Source organism: Equus caballus, chromosome 5, assembly GCF_041296265.1.
Source record: "Equus caballus isolate H_3958 breed thoroughbred chromosome 5, TB-T2T, whole genome shotgun sequence".
Classification (NCBI taxonomy): domain Eukaryota; kingdom Metazoa; phylum Chordata; class Mammalia; order Perissodactyla; family Equidae; genus Equus; species Equus caballus.
The window spans coordinates 101,716,268-101,736,881 of NC_091688.1; the positions used below are offsets into that span (position 1 = coordinate 101,716,268).

General features: G+C 41.4%; 1 protein-coding gene across 4 annotated transcripts in view; it reads right to left on the reverse strand.

Moving 5' to 3' along the window:
- The window catches only part of UBE2U (ubiquitin conjugating enzyme E2 U), a 63,081-nt gene that overhangs the window by 33,327 nt on the left and 9,140 nt on the right, over positions 1-20,614 (reverse strand). For all 4 annotated transcript variants that reach the window (XR_011438907.1, XM_001499644.7, XM_023641961.2 and 1 more), the window contains exons 5-6: positions 14,021-14,141; positions 5,777-5,825 (exon numbers count right to left, since the gene is read on the reverse strand). Coding sequence is in view for 3 of the 4 variants with exons in the window: in XM_001499644.7 (XP_001499694.5) it covers positions 5,777-5,825; positions 14,021-14,141 (170 nt within the window). In the remaining variant the exon portion in view is untranslated. The remainder of the gene's footprint in view (positions 1-5,776; positions 5,826-14,020; positions 14,142-20,614) is intronic.

Consider the following 20,614-nt stretch of genomic DNA (forward strand, 5'->3'; position numbering starts at 1 on the left):
GACATTGTAATAATATTGAGTCTTTTCCAAGTCGCACACATTGTATATCTCTCTCTATTTCTTTAGGTCTTAAAATTTCTCCCAGATATATTTTGTGGTTTTAAGTACAGATATCTTATTCATCTTTTGTTACATTTCAGTGCTGTTGTAACAGTAGTTTTAAAATTTCTCTTTCTATGTGTTGATTGCTAGTATATAAAAATACAGTTGATTTTTTAATGCTCATCTTGTATCCAGGGTCCTTGCTTAATTCACTTATTAATTTTCAAGCTTTGTATATTCATTTGGATGTTACTTTGTATAGAATCCTGTTATCTGTGAATAAAGATGGTTTACTCCATCCTTTCCAAAATTCAGATGTATTGGCCTATAATTTTTCTTTCTTATAATAATCTTCTCAGGTTTCGGAATCAGAGTTTGGAAGACTGGAAGTATACCCGTTTTCTCTATTCACTGAAAAGTCTGAATATGTTTTTTCAAAAAATTGTCTTATTTTGAAATAAATTTAGATTTATAAAAGAGTTGTAAAGATAGTTGAATACTTTTTTGTTGTTGTTGAGGAAGACTGCCCTGAGCTAACATCTGTTGCCACTCTTCCTCTATTTTTTCATATGTGGGACACCTCCACAGCACGGCTAGTGAGCTGTGCAGGCCGGGATCCGAACCTGCGAACCTGGGCTGCTGAAGTAGAGTGCATGGAACATTAACCACTCAGCAACCAGGCTGGGCCCGTTGAATAGCCCAAACAAGATGTAGAATATTTTTATTACTCCAGAAAGTTCCTGACTGTCCCTTCCCAGGCAGTCTGCCTTCACACTTTGGGCAACACTGACCTGATTTCTGTCACTGCAGATTAGTTTGCCTGTCCTAGAACCTCGCATAACTTGGACCATACAGTATGTACTCCTGTATTACTCGGGGTTTTTCACACAGCACAATGCCGGCTGTGACACATGCAACTATAGGCGTTGCATGCATCAACATTCGTTCATTTCTATTGCTGAGAATATTCGATTTATGAATATAACAACTTATTTATACATTCAACTGTTGATGGGCATTTTAGCTGTTTCCAGGTTGGGATATTATGAATAAAGCTCCCAGGAACATCTGTGTCTAAGTGTTTTTGTGGATATATATTATCGCTTCCCTTAGGTAAACACTTAGGAGTGGAATTACTGGATTACAGGGCAGGTGAAAATTTGATGTTATAAGAAACTACTAAATTGTGTTGCAGACAGGCTGTGGGCGTGTCAAACGGCACAACAATGTGCACAGCAATGCAGCAGAGTCCCGGGGACTGCCTCCTCGGCAACAACTGGATTGCTAGCTTCAGCCAGCGGTGCGCCCTTCCCATCTGCCCCTTCTCAGAAATGACAGCAGCCATCCAGTTCAACCCAAAACCTAGTATTTATCCTGGATTCCACTTTCTCTCATACCCTACACCTAATCAAACCAAGCCTTGAATCCATCCGCTTTCCTTCCCTCTCCACATCTGCGCCCTCAGCCCTAGCCCCAACACCTCTTCCCTTCCTTGGTCCACTGAAATAACCCAATGACTGTCTCCTTGCTTCCATCTTAGATCTGCCACAATCCAGTCCCCACACAGCATTTAAAGTAGTCCTTTTGAGATGTTAACCTGATGATGTCTTTCCCCTTCTTAAAAGCTGTTTGGCTGCATCCCAATTACTGCTGCAAGGCTAATAAAATCCGAATTCCTACCTAATGTGGGCCTGCCTCATCTCCTGCCCCACTCCTCTTCCCCCTGGCTGTGGTCCAGCTCCGCGGCTTGCTTTCTGCTGCTCTAACACGCCATGCTCATGTCCATTGGAGGCTCTGTGTACTAGGTATTCCCTTGGCCTACAATCTCAGGGTAGCTGAGAGATACCACTCTCCCCCAGTTTTTCACTCCTCCCTTTTCCTTTCAATTCACAAATCTTGATTTTTCAAGGTAACACCCTCTACAGGTTTATCTCACCATGGTTCTTGGCTATAGTAACTCTTTCTCCCAGAACCCACGCATCACAGTCCGTCGTCAGTGCTGGGGCCTCATGCTGCCACCTGGTTACCTTGCTGCCTGTGTGATGAGAGAGTCCGCGTTCCACACAAAGGACCGAAGGGCCAGGGTTTCCTCCCCAGAACAGGGGCCCCTCTTCCTTCTGTGTGACCCAGCACCAAAGACTGTGCCCAGTCTGACTGCCGGAATGAGAAATAACTGCTGCCCGCATTTTGGTGTCAATATTTTATGTATTCCTTTCAGGCCACGCTCACATGCTCAGCACTCCTGCCGGAGACAGATCCCAGCAGTGCTACGGGCTAGGCCTCATCTGGGGGCTGGGGGATGGACGAGGCCCATGCTCTTGCTGCCACATCCCAATTAATCACTCTGTCAGCTGTCCCAGGTCTTCTGATGTGCTGGGGTTACAGAGCCCCTGGACGTGACGCTGTCTCACGCTCCGGGACAGAGGCCTCCCCGAGGCTCCTTCTTCCAGGCGCTCTTCTGACTTCAGTCTCTTGGGAGCTAATCCACTAAGAGGAGCCTTGTTTGGGAGCATAGTTAAGTATCCACTATTGCCCTTTTTATATTGGAAAGATAACATCTAGGATCTGGTGGAGGAAGGCAAACAACAGTCTATGCTGAGATTACCGTCTGAAACCAGAAGCCCAAGCACAGCAAATAATAACCAACGCTGAAATAACCCGGTACTGCGACAAGTGCCTCACGTGCATGCAATCATTTAAGCTTCACAGCAACCCCATAAGGTTGGTACTATTATTGTTACTGTTTTGTATGAAGAAACTGAGATGGAAACAAGTTAACTATTTGCCTTAGTCTCACATTTGGTCAATGGAAGAATTGCGATTCCTTCACTGGCTATGCTGGGGTGTGTGTGCGTGTGTGTGTGTATGTGGGTGCATGCGCATGTGTGTGTGTGTGATAAGACCATACGTAATATCGCATAACCCACTCTCTTCACCTACTTTTAATCTTAATAAGTCTGCAGAATCATGTCTGAAAGATACTTTTTGGACATTATATGACTAAACCAAAAGGTATTTAATCAATTCATTTTGTTGGACTTCCTGTTTTCAGCTTTTCATTTTAAGCAGTTCTATGATTGACATTCCTGCAATCTATCTTTATGCACTTCTTCAATTATATCCTTACAGGTAAATCTCTAGAAGTGGAATTGCTGTGTCAAAGGCATGCACTTCTTTTAGAACTTGCCATATGCAACACGAATGTCGCTCTTTTGTGTCTCTCCCTCGAATTTTGCCTCGTGCATGCCCCTTTAAATGATTTAGGCACTCTGCACATGTGTATTTAGTATTCTGATCTTCTCTGACTCATTCTCCTCTCTTCTTTTGATTATCTAGCAACCAACTTCCTTTCGCCTAACCTGCTTTGGTTTTATATCTCAGCTCCTGATACACTTTGATTGCCCTGGCATTTCTGATTCACTTTTCCCTTTTATTCTGGATGTGAAAACACCTTCCACTGGGTCAGGCGGTGGGAAATACACCCTCTCCTGTCTCCATGCTTCTGAATGTGCTATTCCCTCTGCGTGGAGCACCCTTCTCTTGTCTGCAGGTGAATTCCTACTCTACCTATAGACATCAGCTCAAGCATCACCCCCTCCTGGCAGCTGGCCTTTATATGCTCCCTCCAAGCTTTTGTAAGATAGTTCTCCCTCTGTGCTCCCCCAGCATCTTGATCTTATCTCTGTAATAGCACTCATTATATTGTAGGTATTAATGTAATGCAACAGTTAACAGGCCTGGCCCAATAAATGTTGGGTTGCATTTAACAGAGGTGGAACCGGTGACAGATGACTCGGTGAAAAAGTGACGGCCTCTAAAGGAGGCCTAGAAAAAACAAAAGCTACAGGGGAAGAGGTTTGTGCTCAGTATGACTCATTTTAAAAATGATTCCACCTGACCTTAGCATCCCCTCTTGGCCACCATCCTGATATTTGCCCCTGGCCTTCAAACTACATCCTCTGGTAGAAGATGCTCCCATGTGGTCCTGTGGGACCGACAGTCAGGCACGCTCCCTGCCCCGTCTTCTCTGCAGAGGAGAGCTTCCAATCCTAGAGTATAATCTCGTGAGATCAGAGATCACATATGATCCAGGCGTGTGTCCCCAACCCTGGAGCACCGTGCCTGGCACAGAGCATATGCACAGCGAATGCATTTTAAATAAGTGAATGAGTAGCTGTTCTGCAGAGGCTGCCCCATATCTCATTAAGTGTATCTACAGTCCACATGCAAACATCCCAGATGACAAGCACAAGACTAAGTCACCTTCAATTACTGCACGTCAACTGGACTCCCGTGACTGTATTCTACCCCGTTGACCGGACTTTGCCTGAGTGCTGTTATGTCTTTCAGAGGCAGGATTTCAACTGCCTGTGCACGCCTCTGGAATCCGTTTCCACAGCCAGGTCAGCTCTTTCAGCTGCCGAGGAGTGTGACGTCCCAGCATCTGGTGCTAGACTGACAGTGCTAAGAGCAACCTCTCTCTCTGAATAATTTCTGCAAGACCTCATTGTGGATGCTCTATGTAAAAACTAAAAGCTAGACATAACTGAGCATTATCCCATAACAAATGGACCAGGACGAACATTAGAATTCACAGATATAGAAGAAATTGCAGCCTGCTATGAACTAGGAGTGTAGGGAATCACCGAAATCTAGCCTGTTGCTTCAACTGAGTCTAGAGATCTCTCTAGAGATTTCAGGCTAGCACTAAGAAAGCACCACAAATCAGACCTGATTCTGGCTTCTTTCATCCTTGGTTTGGTTCAAAGGCCCGGTGGAAGCTGGGACTACAGAAGTTCTGGGCTGCTCTTATTGCCTTACTAGTAAATGCTGGCAGTGTATTTTCATGCACTGCAAATAATTATACCACAAATAGAAAGACCTTTTTTATATTCTAGGGACATTCGCATTCCACAGGTGATGAAATGGTGTCTATGCGTTCAACAGCCATTTATTGTAGGTCTATTTTGCGCCAGGATGGTCTCTGCTTCTCTCTACATTGACAAGTATAAGGGGCAGCAACGTCTTCTACTGAATCACAACCCACTGGATTATGCTCACCTTCCTGCAATTTTCGAGTTCTTTCACAAACAGAAGCCTCTTAAATTACCTAATTTTACCCATCTTTTACACAATGCCAGTCAAGGAAACCTGAGCCGAAGCAAGCAGTATTTCAACACGACTTAATTGACTGTTTTCTACATCCGACTGACTATCAAATTAAGGCTGACGGAGATGCTCGAGACACTAAACGGTGCAGAACCATGTGTGAGGACATCGACCTATAACCTGTTCAGGGACTCAAGGATGAATCGATGCCACATTGTCAGGTTGTCTCTCAAGTTGTACAACGGCTTCAGCCCTAACTCTCACCATTTTCCTCTAGCATCTTATCTTCTAAATTGCTTGGATTTTTGCAATCTAGAATGGTTTGTGCTCATTATGTTGACTACACATTTTTTCCTTTTCAACCATAAAAAATAAAAATTAAAAGAGTAGGCAAGTTCATAGCTTTACTTTCAATTTTAATTCAACAGTCCAGAAAGAATTCAATAATTATCCACATTCTTCCTGAAAATAATATTTTAGAAAGCCATTGTAAGAGGAAAAGATATCTACTTCCTTTTCTAAGTAAAAAAAATGAAAATTCAATTATGATAGAAAATATAAACAGTTTAAATCAATAGTCCTTTTAGTAAATAAATCAACATAGAATTGTATAAGGAAAACTTACCTGATAAATTTATCTGGGTCTTTATGTAACTCAGGGTTGTCATCTTTCACTGTAAAGAAAAATATGAAAGGATTCTGGTTTACGTGGAAGATTGAATATATGGCTTTATGTGTACTCTTTCCAAAGCTTCAACAAAATGGTAATAAAAGGGGGAAAATAAGGTATAAAACCTCAAGGGGAGCAAAAGAAAGGTGGCGAGAAAATTTTTCAAGACAGAAAGCAGACGTCAAGTGATAACTGTCTTAGCAGGACATAGAAATTTGAAACCTAACTACATCATGAGGGGAGGGTGATAAAAAGCAAGAGGATGTACACTTCCGAACTTGGGGAACAATTCAGGAATTGGAGGTGCCAGACACCTCTGAAGGGTGACAGAGAGAGCACACACGCCTAAGACTTATACCCTCATCCTGCTCAGCCAGACGACCATCACTGCCCAGGCAGCAGGGAGGATGTTTCATCTCTGGAGAAACTGAGTCAGAGAGTCAGGCCTGGCAGACACTAGGCTCAAAGGAGAACCAGAGTACAGTAAGGGACTGACAGCAGGGGAGAAATCAAATAAACCATACTGAATAGATAAGATTCTTACTCTCTCCCGTTTCCACCTCTGAGAGCATAAGCAGCTAGCATCTCTCTCCAGGCTCAAGACTGAAGGATTCATCTCAGGAGAAACAGCCACGCCTGACCAACAGTATGGCCAGGTCCTCACCCAACAACCCTGTAATGAAACAAAACCATCCACTAGTCCAGGCTTTTCAGAGACTGGTTTCCATTCACCATGTGTCCATCAGTGGACACTCAAGGTCACTACACATTTGAGTAAAGTCAGGAACCATGAATGATAACAACCAAAACAAAGAAACAGGGAGAAAAATAGAAAATAGAGCCTACTTTTCTGGATATCTTCCAGAATATAGAACAAACACAAAGAGACAGGTAGTGGATAAAATAGATTTTTAAAAACTAGAAGACCAGATCAGTATATCTCACATCCAGATCTTTGGCTATCTAGAAGAGGAAATGGAGGGGAAAATAATTATAAGAGAGATCACTTAAAAAATTTCCAGAACTAAAGGATTAGAATTTGAGATTTAAACAGCTTATCGAATGCTCTACATGATGAACGGGGAGGGTAAAATCCCAAAAACACTACACCAAGAAACAGTATCAAGAAATTTAAGATCATTGGGAATAAAGAAAAGATTTTAAAAGCTTGCAGAAAGAAAACACAGCACACGTGAAGAATCGGACATCTGAATGAAATCAGATTTCTCAAGAGCAACTCTAGAAACTAGAAGGTACTAGGGTCTTTACAATTCTGAGAGAAAATTATTTCCAAACTGAAATTGAACCAAAGTGTGAACATGTGAGAGTGAAATAAATACATTTTTAGGCCCGCAGAGTCATAAACGCTGTAGCTCTCACGTACGAGGAAGCTCCGAGATGTGCTCCAACCAAATGAAGGCGCAAACCAACCAAGAGGAAGACGGGGCAGGGAGCAGGAGCTCCAGGCCCAGAGGCAGGCGGGAGGCTCACCCGGGTACCACGAGAGAACGCCAGTCCAGACTGAAGGAGGATGGGCGCAGGGGGCCGTGGGAAGCCAGTCTGCAAGGGGAAAGGCCACCGAGGGAGGGCTGGGAGTCCTTCCACAGCTTCGTCAGAAAGCTGAGGGGAAAATTAGATGGCAGATATTACGACGAAAAACCAAAAAAGCAAAACAACAACAACAAAAGAGGGAATGAAAAATCAGGCCATTGGGACAAAAAAAGAAAAATAATCCTTCATGGCTCATCCATGATGAATATTTACTAACTTGTAGTAACGTACCCAAACTATATTGGAGGATGCAGAGAGAAAAATGTGGGTGGAAATGGCAGTATAAAAGCTAAATCATTAAAAAATAAAGCTAAATACTTCTATTTCAGAAGAAGCCTATAAGTAATATCTAAAACTGAAAACCCCAGAAATGTCAGTACAGAATAAACTTAGAAATATAATGGTAAATTCCAGAATAAACAGCTAAATGTACTGCAAACTGTTGCTGCCTTGGTGGGGCGGGGGGTCGGGGGCACACAGCGATGGAAGGTGTGCCTTCAAAGTCTGCTATCTTTCATTAAAAACCAATTTGCATTATTTGTCTTTTAAAGCTATGAACATATATTTCTTTGATGGAAAAGAAATGCTTAACATTTTTAGTTAAAATAAGGAACTTAGAGACGTTGCTAAAAAGTTACTGGACTATGTGGTGCAATGAAACACAAAGAGGAAGAAAGAAGCCTGCAACCCCAGCAGAGAGATCCACACACAGCATCCTGGTGACTCCAGTTTTCCATATCTCATGGCACTCCTGTAACAACACAGGAGTCATCAGCCACAGAACCGGGTCTGGAGGAGGCTGCTGAAGCCCACGGTCTTTAGCGAGCAAGCTGGGCTACCGGACGAAATTTCCTTTTCCCCTGACATCCGGAAGGGGAAAAGGTATTCCTACGCTCAACAGCAACCAGTACTCCCTCTAAAAGGAACAGAAACCCAAACCTGGAACCCTATGGGACGTCACCTGCTTCAACTGTAGAAACAAATTGTTCTATTGCTATGAGGATTTGAAAACAACAACAGTGAACGAATTGGGAGCTTTCACTGGAGAAGAACCAAATGCTTATCACCACCTCTTTCTAACCTCGAGCAGAATGGGATGTATTTGCACAGTTATCAGGTTTTTAGAAAGGATATAATGCAAATTAGTATTATAATCTCCCTAATATTTCTATAATTATTCTCTATTCTTGTATAATGACTCTCATAATATTTGTCAGTTACTATATTATAGTCAGTTTAGATAAGTATCTGAAACTTATTAGAATAATTCTCCTTTAACAAAAGCTACAGGAGTACATCTGGCTAAGGGAAAAAATATTACTTCAGGCTTGGCTACCATTACTTGTTTTTACTATTTTCATCTTTTTGTATTTTCTTTCAACCAAAGATTTTTTAAATTATATGAACCCTATGTTTTGAAATATCAAAACAAATATGATAGAAGATAAGCATGATTTGACCCTATAACCACATAGAAATAAAAATTCACTAGGACAAACTGGAAATAAACAAGGACATGTGAGCTCACATGAAATCCCTTTGTAACAAATTAGAATCTAGGAGGCAAAACAGTTGTTATGCATTGTCTCCTTCCAGACCTTTCCTCCGCCTTCCCCCAAGTCTTCATAAATGAACCGAAGTATAACTGGGAAGGTCCTTGTCCAACTCCCGACACCGGGCAAGAAGCTCTTGGACCACAGCCCTGACAAACAGCCATTCCACTCTGCTAAATGAACCTGGTTCTATAGAAGCATCTCTCTAGTGACGGGGGCTGACCACTTGCCAACATGGCCTTGTCCGTTCTTAAGCAGCTTGAATCGTTAGAAAAGCCTTCCTCGTGTCTGGCCACCTGGGGCCTGGGTGGACTTTACCATCAGGGATGCTGCAGGTACATTTCACGGCATTTACTTCTGGGAAAGATTGGTTAGGCATCCAACTGACTATAGAATTTATTGTCCGAACTGGAACACAGAGTGAGAGAGGGTACCAGAAATAATTACAGCAGGACTGCGCCAGGCAGTCTGGTGTACGTGAGCATCCTAACATAAGCAAGGGAGACGGGGCCACAGGGAGAAGAGGCTGCCAGGATACAGGAAAGTCTTTGAGACCTCCGCCAACTGGGTCTGAGCGCAGAGCTTGGTGCGTTCTTGTCGACGCACCAAGGCAAAGGCCTAGCTGTTCGGGCAAAGTACAGACATCACGGAAAGTTTGGGGAATGAGAGGCATTTGCAAGTCTGCATACCAAGTACCAGATTTAGGCTTAGGATAAAAAAATTAATTCCAGACCACTGATTATGAGGAAGAACTCCATAATATATTCAAGGTATGCTCTGGCACAAGGCAGGGCCAGGCCTGCCTCCTCTGGACTTCAGTGGCTGCCACCCAGCAGGCTGGGAGGCTGTGACTGACTTGTAGCTTCCACATTAGTTCTACTTCAGTTTTTTGGAGCAACCTGGAAGTGATTTCCCTTTTCTAGGGGAAATCCCTTCAAATATTTGCAAACAGCTTTTACAACTGCCTTTTATCTTTTCTTCCATTAGCTAAACATATATAGTTTATTCAGCCACAGGAGACGTGATGCTCCAGAGCGAAGGTGAAGGGTTTCCAGACGCGGGCGCAGCAAACCAGAGCAGGTAAAACCATAGAATGCCCCGTGCTCAGCAGAAGGGCACATGAAGCTCACGATCAAACAGCTCCCCAAGAACTGTGTCACAGAATCAAGTTCTGCTATCAAGTCAGCTCTGTTCCATTCTGTACTTGGAAATTTTAATTCTTTGATCCCAAATGAATGACTTTATGTTCATCTCACTCAACTCAAGAGGCACAGGGAGGTGGGACTGCCCGGGCTGAAGTGCTGGCTCTGCACTGGCTCCCTGTGGCCTCGGGCTAGTCTGTCATCACTGACCCTTGGCTTCCTCGCTGAGGAAGAGGCTGAGGATCAGACGGATGGACATGTGTGAAAGCACTTTGTAAGCTAGGAAGTCAAATCAGGGTCTAAGTTCATGTGTATTTTTTCATTCGTTCACTATATACATTTTTATTCACTCCCTACAGCCAGACACGACTCTGATGGGCACTGAGGCTACAGGTCTAGCCTATAATTAATGCTGACAGAGATGAAATAATCAGCCGCCTCTTGAGCTTCTCATTTATACACTTGACTATCTGCTCCAGCTTTGTGTTATCTAAAAATGTGACAATACTTCCTCCTACGCACTTTCTGAATCTTCTTATTAATATATTAACACATAGGAGAGAAGATCCTTGTAGCATTCTAGCAGAGACCTGTTTCAGGTGTTACTGGTAATCAATCCGCATTGGATGCAGTCTTTCACAGGCATCCACACGGTAGCAAACAACCGTCTAATTTAGAGTGAACGGGTTTCTGCACTTCTTCTTTTCTCCCCAGAGCAGCTGTCCCTGCTGGACCACGATACTCTTTCCCCGTGAAGCCGCAGGAAATCTTTCTCTTTGTGGTCCCTATGCTACCACTCCCAGTCTGGCCGAGATGGCAAACAAGCTGATAGCTGTTCACCGTCTTGGATTTCCACACATGTCACCAACACGAAGAAGATAGTGAAAACCTGCCACAGCACTATATGCTTTGTTGCTCATTTGCGGGGTGATGTGGCAACTGGAGCAGCTTTTCCGTCTGGTGTGATGGTCAAGTCGGAGAACTGGAAGGAGGGAAGGAGGACGTCTATCTGACGGGAGGACAAAAGAAAGGGCCAACTTCTCTTCAGCTTTCTTCTCATCCTTTCTCTCTGCAGGGCAAACACAAAACCTACTGCCCAGAATAAGTTACTATAGAAAATTCTTTAAAGTCAGTTTTTAAATTTCCATTCACCAGAATATGGACATAGCTTTGATATAGAATATTTCTGTATAATGATGGTACTGTAGGGCTCAATGAAAGTTAAGTGGTAGGTATCATTCATTCATTCCGCAAACATTTACTGAGTAGAGGATGCAGAAGTGGATGCTACTGTATTCTGGTGGGTCAGACATGTGATCAGAGTGGAGCAGTGCAACTCCTGTGTGTACAAACAAGCCTCAGAACTGTCACAGAACGTTTGAGGAACTCTGTGAAAATCATGACATGTTTGAAGATATTGAAAAAGATGGCTGATCAACACCACCTGATTTGCGTCAGACCCAGGAGCCCTGTGGAGGAGCACTTGAACTTGGTCAGAATGAGACAGAACTAGCTAATGGACTGGCATGTCCCAGAAGGAGACTGGAAAAAGAGACAATGGATGTCTGAGAGAAAAAGCACACGGGAGGTCAGTTTGGCAGAGTGAGTCTGGACAGCAAGTCCTGCTGACTGGAGAGGTATGACACCAGCTACTATACAAGGCTGCTGGGCATGCTGGAAGGAGGAGGGGCAGACTCCAAACGGAAGAGCTAAGTCAGTAAGGGCCCAAACTCCACTTGTGGCAAACCCTCCTGGGCATAAGTAGTCAATGGCATAGCTCTTCTAACTGCAGAGAGGGGACGGGGCAATGGAGGGATGGAGTTGAGTCATATAGAGGTCACTGGCAGGATGAGAGCAAACCAACAGCATCCGAAAAACACTGGTCAATAGAGCAGAAAGACTGAAGAGCCTCAGGTGCCATTCCCACCTGGACTCTTAGAAGGAATATCTGGGGGGACTCTCTAGAAAAAAAATGCTGAACATTTTCCTAATCAAGAGGAGAGGAGTCCCAGATCAGTAAGATCTGAGGTGCTGCAGGTGAAGTAAGAGAAAAATCCATTATAGCTCAAAGAGGTAAAATTAAATATCATATTTCATTGTTCACAGAAATAGAACAAAGTATCCTAAAATTCACATAGGGCAACAAAAGACTCTGAACAGCTAAAGCAATCCTGAGAAAAAAGAACAAAGCTGGAGGTATCACAATCTCAGACCTCAAGATATGCTACAGAGCTATAGTAACCAAAACAGCATGGTACCGGCACAAAAACAGACACACAGATCAATGGAAAGAACCGAAAGCCCAGAATTAAAACTACAACTCTATGGTCAGCTAAGCTTCAACAAAGGATCCAACAACGTACAATGGAGAAAGGAAAGTCTCTTCAATAAATGGTGTTGGGAAAACTGGACAGCCACATGCAAAAGAATGAAAGTAGACCAGTATCTTTCACCATACACAAAAATTAACTCAAAACGGATCACAGACTTGAAGGTAAGACCTGAAACCATAAAACTTCTAGAAGAAAATAGAGGTAGTACATATTTGGACATCAGTCTTAGAAGCATATTTTTGAATACCATGGCTACTCGGGCAAGGGAGACAAAAGAAAAAATAAATAAATGGGACTTCATCAGACTAAAGAGCTTCTGCAAGGCAAAGGAAAGCAGGATCAAAACAAAAAGACAACCCACTAACTGGGAGAAAATATTTGCAAATCATATATCTGAGATGGGGTTAATCTCCATAATATATAAAGAACTCACACAACTGAACAACAACAACAAAAAACAACCCAGTCAAAAAATGGGCAGACTATATGAACAGACATTTCTCCAAAGAAGATATACAGATGGCCAATAGGCACATGAAAAGATGTTCAACATCACTGATCATCAGGGACATACAAATCAAAACTACACTAAGAAATCACCTTACACCTGTTAGAATGGCTATAATCACCAAGACAAAACATAACAAATGTTGGAGAGGATGTGGAGAAAACGGAACCCTCATATACTGTTGGTGGGAGTGCAAACTGATGCAGCCACTACGGAAAACGGTATGGAGATTTCTCAAAAAGTTAAAAATAGAAATACCATATGACCCAGCTATCCCACTACTGGGTATTTATCCAAATAACTTGAAATCAACAACAAAGAGATTTATGCACCCCTATGTTCATTGCAGCATTATTCACAATAGCCAAGAAGTGGAAGCAACCCAAATGCCCATTGACTGATGATTGGCTAAAGAAGATGTGGTGCATATATATATATATATATATATATATACATACAATGGAATACTACTCAGCCATAAGAAAAGGCAAAATTGTCCCATTTGCAACAACATGGATGGACCTTTAGGGTATTAGGTTAAGCGAAATAAGCTAGACTGAGAAAGACAAACACTGTATGATTTCACTCATATGTGGAAGATAAACAAACACAAGGACAAAGAGAACAGTTCAGCGGTTATGGGGGGAAGCTGGTTGGGGGGTGAGCACAAAGGGTGAAGGGGCTCACTTATACGGTGACTGACAAATAATAATGTACAACTGAAATTTCACAATGTTGTAAACTATTATGACCTCAATGAAAAAAACCCCTAAAATATATAATGGAAAAAACCCACAAAAAACCACGATGGATTTTGAAAAAAAAATATATATCTCGCATCTTTATGATAAGTAGACTAGTTTCAATTGGCACCGTCTATCCACATAACCACAATATTCAAAGATACTAAGCTTTTGATCTTTGATAACCTTTAAAAAAGGGTCACACTGACTGGTTCTGGAAAGAGGCAGACAGGAGAGATCTTAGCACAATTCCACTGCTGAAACGGATACAGAAAACATTCCCTTATAGAAGGGGATTTGCTAGATTACTCATTTGCTATAAATGTCTAATCAATAACTGGCAAATAACAATCAATAGGCACTTCTTACATTGTACTGGCTGGCCGAAAAGTCTTAGAACTATCAGGCTGTACATATGTTCATTTTTAATCAGAATTTGGGCCGCTTCCAAATTCACTGGGTTTTCTAGCACTGGGTTAGAGAGCATGACCTGAAGGAAAACAAACGGAACACACAGTTTTTAAAGTAAACTTTTTTCTTGGAGCAAAAAGACAGATCAATACATACAACATTCAAGAGGCATTAATTAAATGCCTACAATATCTGCCTGGAGATGGATCCAGAGGCGCATTGGGCATGGTCCCTGCTCTCAAGACTCTTCATCTAATTTTTACTGTTCGTTCATGAGCCAAACATAAGGATCAAAACAAGCTACAAATTCCTTCTTGTAACTTACTTCTTCCTATCCCATAAATTTAAATTGAATGTATGTGTAAAGGAACTAAACATTCAGAAACAGTTCCATTAAAAAATAAAACCTTACATTTTTAACATAAGATCATATTTAGGTCACGGATAAACAAACACATGTATTAACACACATCTGTACAATTTAACATCCCTCCAGATCATCGAATGATTAATTTGGTATCTGTAGTAATATTCTATTGCTGCTGTAACAAATTACCACACATTTAGCAGCTTAAAACAACACAGATTTGTTCTCTCACATTTGCACATGTGGGAAGTCTGGGGTGGTTGGGCTGTTTTCTCTTCCTGATTTAACAAGACTGAAATCAAGGTGTTGGCCGGCTGGGCTCTTATCAGAGGCTCTGGGAGAATCTGCTCCCCAGATCAATGAGGTTGTTTGTGAGCTGAATTTAGTCCCTTGCAATCGTAGGACTGAGGTCCTGCTTCTTTGCTAGCTGTTACCTGGGGGCTCCCCTCAGCTCCAAGAGGTCTCTTGTGGGTCTTTACACTTGGACTCATACATCCCAGAGGCAGTAAAGGTGTGAAAAATCCTCTCAGGTTTGGAATCTCTCTGATGCCCGCACCTGTCACCTCTCTCCTCCTCCTTCCACCGTATTTCTCTGAGTGGCCTGCTGCCTCCCTCTTTTATTAGTAAGGGCTCGTGTGGTTCCTTTGGGCCCTACCCTGCTGCATAATTTAGGAGAACCTACCTATTTTAAGGTCAGCTGATTACTAACCATAATTCACTCACAAAGTCCCTTCAGAGCAGTACCTAGATTAGTGTTTGATGGATTAAGCAGAGGAGTTACTGGGGGGACATCTTTAAAATTCTGCATACCACAGCATCTATGAATCTGAACAAAAGAGGTGACCAGTAGTAACCAAAACTTCTTAGTGCTGCTGGACCATGATCTTGTTTATCTGTACCTCACAATTAATATTAGCCCAAATTGAAAATATTTATTCAATAATTCAATATTTTGAATATTATAACATGCAAGCTATATAATAAAATATAGCTAAAATAATAACTACCAGAATACTTACGTGTAGATGCAGGTCAAAGTGGATAATTGTGGTTTAAGAGTCATGGAAATGATGGCAATCTTTCACTACTGAAAGCAATAATCTGACATCTGATATTTCAAAAGCAACAAGAATTTTCCGCTGTTATTTGAGTTTTCCTGTTTGGAAAACCCATTTGAGCTATATTTCCAAGAATATTACAATTGCTTAAATAAGGATTCAGTGTGGATTGCATTATACCCTTCAAAGTGGGTGGGAAGCAGATGAAACTCATCTTTAAGAGCGAGTTCTGGTCTTTGGCTAGAGAGAGAATCTTTCTCAGAGATGCACAGCTGGTAAAGTTTATTCAATAGTCTTCGTATTGACACTGTGTCTGCGACCTTTTCATATAATGTGTACACAAGCTACTGACTGTACTTAATGATTTTTAAGAACTGGAATATGAGGAATATATTAAAATGTATAAATCAGTCACCCTGCTAAAATAGTAAAAAGTCCAGATTTTAAATTAGCCATATGATTGTATGAAATAATATAAGAGGCTCTCCAGAGGATAAGTACAAAAATTTGAAGCATCAGTAAACTAGAACAGTAGGTATATTTTATAACATCTAGTTAGTTAAAGCCCATGATTTGTAATTCATTCTACGGGTGGGTGCTGATATTTACTTTTGCATTCTACATGGAAGTGAAAGTGTTTGAATAAGTTAAGATTGTAAAAATTTTAGGAGGAGACGATTAGTATATTTAGACTTTAAAATATTTTAAACACCATTTCAAGTACCACTCCCTTGAATGACAATGTGATAATTATAAATGTGTCTCATTTGTTAGTCAAAAGGAAGTAGTCAGAAATTATGGTCTATACTTGTACTGTCTATTACAGAAGGTTTTAGCCAAAAGTGGCAATTTAAATTAACTAAAATTAAATAAAATGGGAGAGTGACATCAGCATCACAGTGGAGTGAGCTCTTCCCTTAGTCTCTCCCCCCTAACATACAATGAAAAAGACATTCATAAACTGACAGAAGACATTCACACAACACAACAGACGTCTGAGAGTCCCCCGCAGCCATACTTCTGAAGTTGGAGGTGCTGGATCCCCCAGGAGGCAGTGGAAAGAGGTAAGGGGATCTCCCCTCCCTCCTGAACGGCAGTGATCTAGAATGCGGGACCTTGTGCTGTGGCCGGCACATGACTCTGAGACAAGAGGGGGGAAAGGGCAGCTCTCTGCAGGAATGCCTTCAATCAAGGAATTGCCTCCCAGCCTGTGGGAATGCTCCACATGGAGGAGGCTAAGTAACTGCAGGGCTGCCTTCACCAAGTCGAGCAGCCCAGGAGGGCAGACAGCGAGTGCAGAGTGGGAGCCCCCGCCAGGAGTGTGCACGTGAAAGAAAGCACCCCTTGCCCCACCTGGTGCACCAGCTCGGCTGGTAGGCCAGAGCAAGAGACCCCCACCAGAGCACCAGCACATACATGTGTAAAGTAATGGCAGCCAGTGGGAAAACACAGATGGGTCCTGTTGGCATAGCTTCCAATGGACAGGCACAATTGCCAAAGATTGTGGTAGGCTCAGAATAAACAGCTCCTGCCCCCCACAACCCCCAATGGCAGCAGGTGAAATCTCTGACCAGATACTACAACTATGCAATGGCACAGGTCCACCCCATCAAATAGCGTGAAGAGGTATATTAACGCTCCAGAGAAGAAGGAAAATGACAAGTACCCAGAAATCAATCCTGAAGTCACAGAAATTTACAATCTAAATGACAGAGAATTCAAAATAGTTAAAATAAAGAAACTCAACGAGTTACAAGAAAACTCAGAAATACAGTTCAATGGAAGCATGAATAAAATTAATAAACACAGGGAATTCTTCACAAAAGAGATTGAAATTTTAAAAAATCAGAAATGTAGGAGATAAAAAATACAATGAATGAAATATAGAAAAATCTGGAATCCTTAAATAGCACAGCTGATATTATGGAGGACAGATTTAGTAATTCAGAGGACAGAAATACAGAAAAGCTTCAGATGGAGGAGGAGAGAGAAATAAGACTAAAAAGAAATGAAGATATATCCAACTCAATTAGGAAATGCAACATAAGGATTGCAGGTATTCCAGAGGGAGAATAGAGGGAAGACAGGAACAGAAAGCTTGTTCAAAGAAACAATAGCTGAGAACATCCCAAACCTGAAGAAGGAGCTGGAATTACATGTAAAAGAAGCTAATAAAACTCCTAATTACATCAATGTAAAAAGATCTTCTCCAAGGCATATATTAGTAAAAGTGGCAAAAGTCAATGACAAAGAAAAAATATGAAGGGCAGCAAGGCAGAAGAAAATAACCTACAAAGGAACCCCTATCAGGCTTTCAGCAGATTTCTCAGTAGAAAGCTTACCGGCTAGGAGAGAGTGGAATGATATATTCAAAATTCTGAAAGACAAAAAATTCCAGCCAAGAATACTCTATCCAGTGAAACGATCCTTTAGATACGATGGAGAAATAAAAACTTTCCCAGATAAACACAAGCTGAGGAAGTTCATCAGCACAAGACACCCCCTAAAAGAAATTATCAAGAAGTTCCACATACCTGCAAAAAAAAAAAAAAAGAAAAGAAAGGATTTACAAAGACTTGAGCAAGGAGATAAATAGGGAGACAAAATCAGAAAATTGCAGCTCTCTATGAGAACAAGTTAGCAAACACTTTATTATAATATTAAAGATAAAGGGAAGGAAAACCTCAATAATAACTATAATCACTTCATTTCAGCCACAGACTCACAACACAAAACGGCTAAGTTGTGACAACAATAACTCAGACAGGGAAGAGCAAAGGGATGGAACCTGCTTAGACTAAGGAAATAAGAGGCTATCAGAAAATGGATTATCTCATCTGTGAGATCTTTTACACAAACCTCACAATAACTACCAAACAAAAAATCAGAACAGAGACATAAATGATAAAGAGAAAACTGAGAAAACCATCATAGAAACTGACCAAACTGAAATGGCAATCAGAAACACATGGGAAGAGAAACAAGGGAAATATAGAACTGGAAAACAAGAGATAAAATGGCAGCATTAATCCCTCATATATCAATAATCACTCTAAATGTAAATCGACTGAATTCTCCAATCAAAAGACACAGAGTGGCTGGATGGATTAAAAAACAAGACTCATCAATATGCTGCCTCCAGGAAATACGCCTCAGCTCTAAAACCAACACAGGCTCAGAGCGAACGGATGGAAGACAATACGTGAAGCTAATGGCAAACAAAAGAAAGCAGGTGTTGCCATACTTATATCAGACAGAGTAGACTTCAAGACAAGACGGGTAAAGAGAGACAAAGAAGATCAGTATATAATGATAAAAGGGACACTCCACCAAGAAGACATTTCTAAATATATATGCACCTAACACAGGAGCATGAAAGTACATAAAGCAACCATTAACAGACCTAAAAGGAGAAATTGACAGCAACACAGTAATAGCAGGGGACCTCAACACACCACTCACATCAACAGATAGATCACTCAACAGAAAGTAAACAAGGAAATAGTGGGATTAAATGAAAAACTAGACCAGATGGACTTAATAGATATATACAGAACACTTCATCCAAAAACAGCAGAATACCCATTCTTCTCAAGTGCACATGGAACATTCTCAAAGATAGACCATATGTTGGGAAACAAGGCAAGCCTCAGTAAATTTAAGAAGATTGAAATCATATCAAGCATCTTTTCTAACCATAATGGAATGAAACTAGAAATCAACTACAAGAAAAAAGCTGGGAAAGCGACCAATATGTGGAGACTAAACAGCATGCTACTGAACAACCAATGGATCAGTGAAGAAATTAAAGGACAAATCAAAAAATATCTGGAGACAAAAGAAAATGAAAACACACCATACCAACTCATACGGAATGCAGCAAAAGCAGTCCTAAGATGGAAATTCATAGCAATACAGGCTCACCTTAACAAACAAGAAAAATCTCAAATAAGCAATCTTAAAGTATACCTAACAGAACTAGAAAAAGAAGAACAAAGCCCAAAGTCAGCAGAAGACGGGAAACAATAAAAATTATGGCAGAAATAAATGAAATAGAAACCAAAAAAACAGTATAAAGGATTCATGAAACTAAGAGCTGGTTCTTTGAGAAGATAAGCAAAAGTGACAAACCCTTAGTCAGACTCACAAAGGAAAAAAGAGAGAAGGCTCAAGTAAATAAAATTAGAAATGAAAGAGGAGAAACTACAACGGATACCACAGAAATACAAAGAGTTTTAAGAGAATACTATGAAAAACTATATGCTAACAAATTGGACAATTTAGAAGAAACAGATAAATTTTAGACTGATAAGCCAGACAAAGACAAACACTGCATGATTTCACTCATATGTGGAGGATAAGCAAACACACGTACAAAGAGAACAGATTAGTGGTTACCAGCGGAGAAGGGGGTTGGGGAGTGGGCATAAGGAGTAAAGGGGCACATTTATATAGGGACTGACAAATAATAATGTACAACTGAAATTTCACAATTTTATAAACTAGCATGACCTCAAGAAAAGAAAATTAAATTAAAGAACTAAATACAATGAAAAACTCAGTTCCTCAGTTACACTAGCCACATTTCAAGTGCTCAGTAGCCGCAGGTGACTGGTGGCGGCCATATTGGATAGCTTTTATTGACTTCTTTTCTTGGACCACCTGTGGGTCTAAGTACTTTCCATCTATTACTTCATTTAATCCTCGCAAGTGCCGTGAGGTAGCTACTAACAGCCCCATCTTACTAAGGAAGGAATTGAGGCATTGAGAAGAGAAGAAAGTTGTCCAACAGCACAAAGGTGTTAAGTGGCAGAATCAGGCTGTGAAGCCAAGCAAACTGATCTCAGAGCTCCAGATTGACCTCCTATTACATGGTTCTGCATTTCACTCTGGCTTGCCCTCACTCACGACATTTTGGGAACTTTCAGTTTCTCCCTTCTTAAGGCAGATCCTACTTTAGGTGCATGAGGTAGGAACGTGACTCGGTTTAGAGGAACCCAAAGAGCCACTCGGATATCTGCATACCAGGTGCCCTCACCGCCTTCAAGTCTCTGCTCAAACGTCACTCCCAGCACAGGGCCTGGCACAGGTACATGCTTGATACGTATTTGCAGAATGAATGAATGA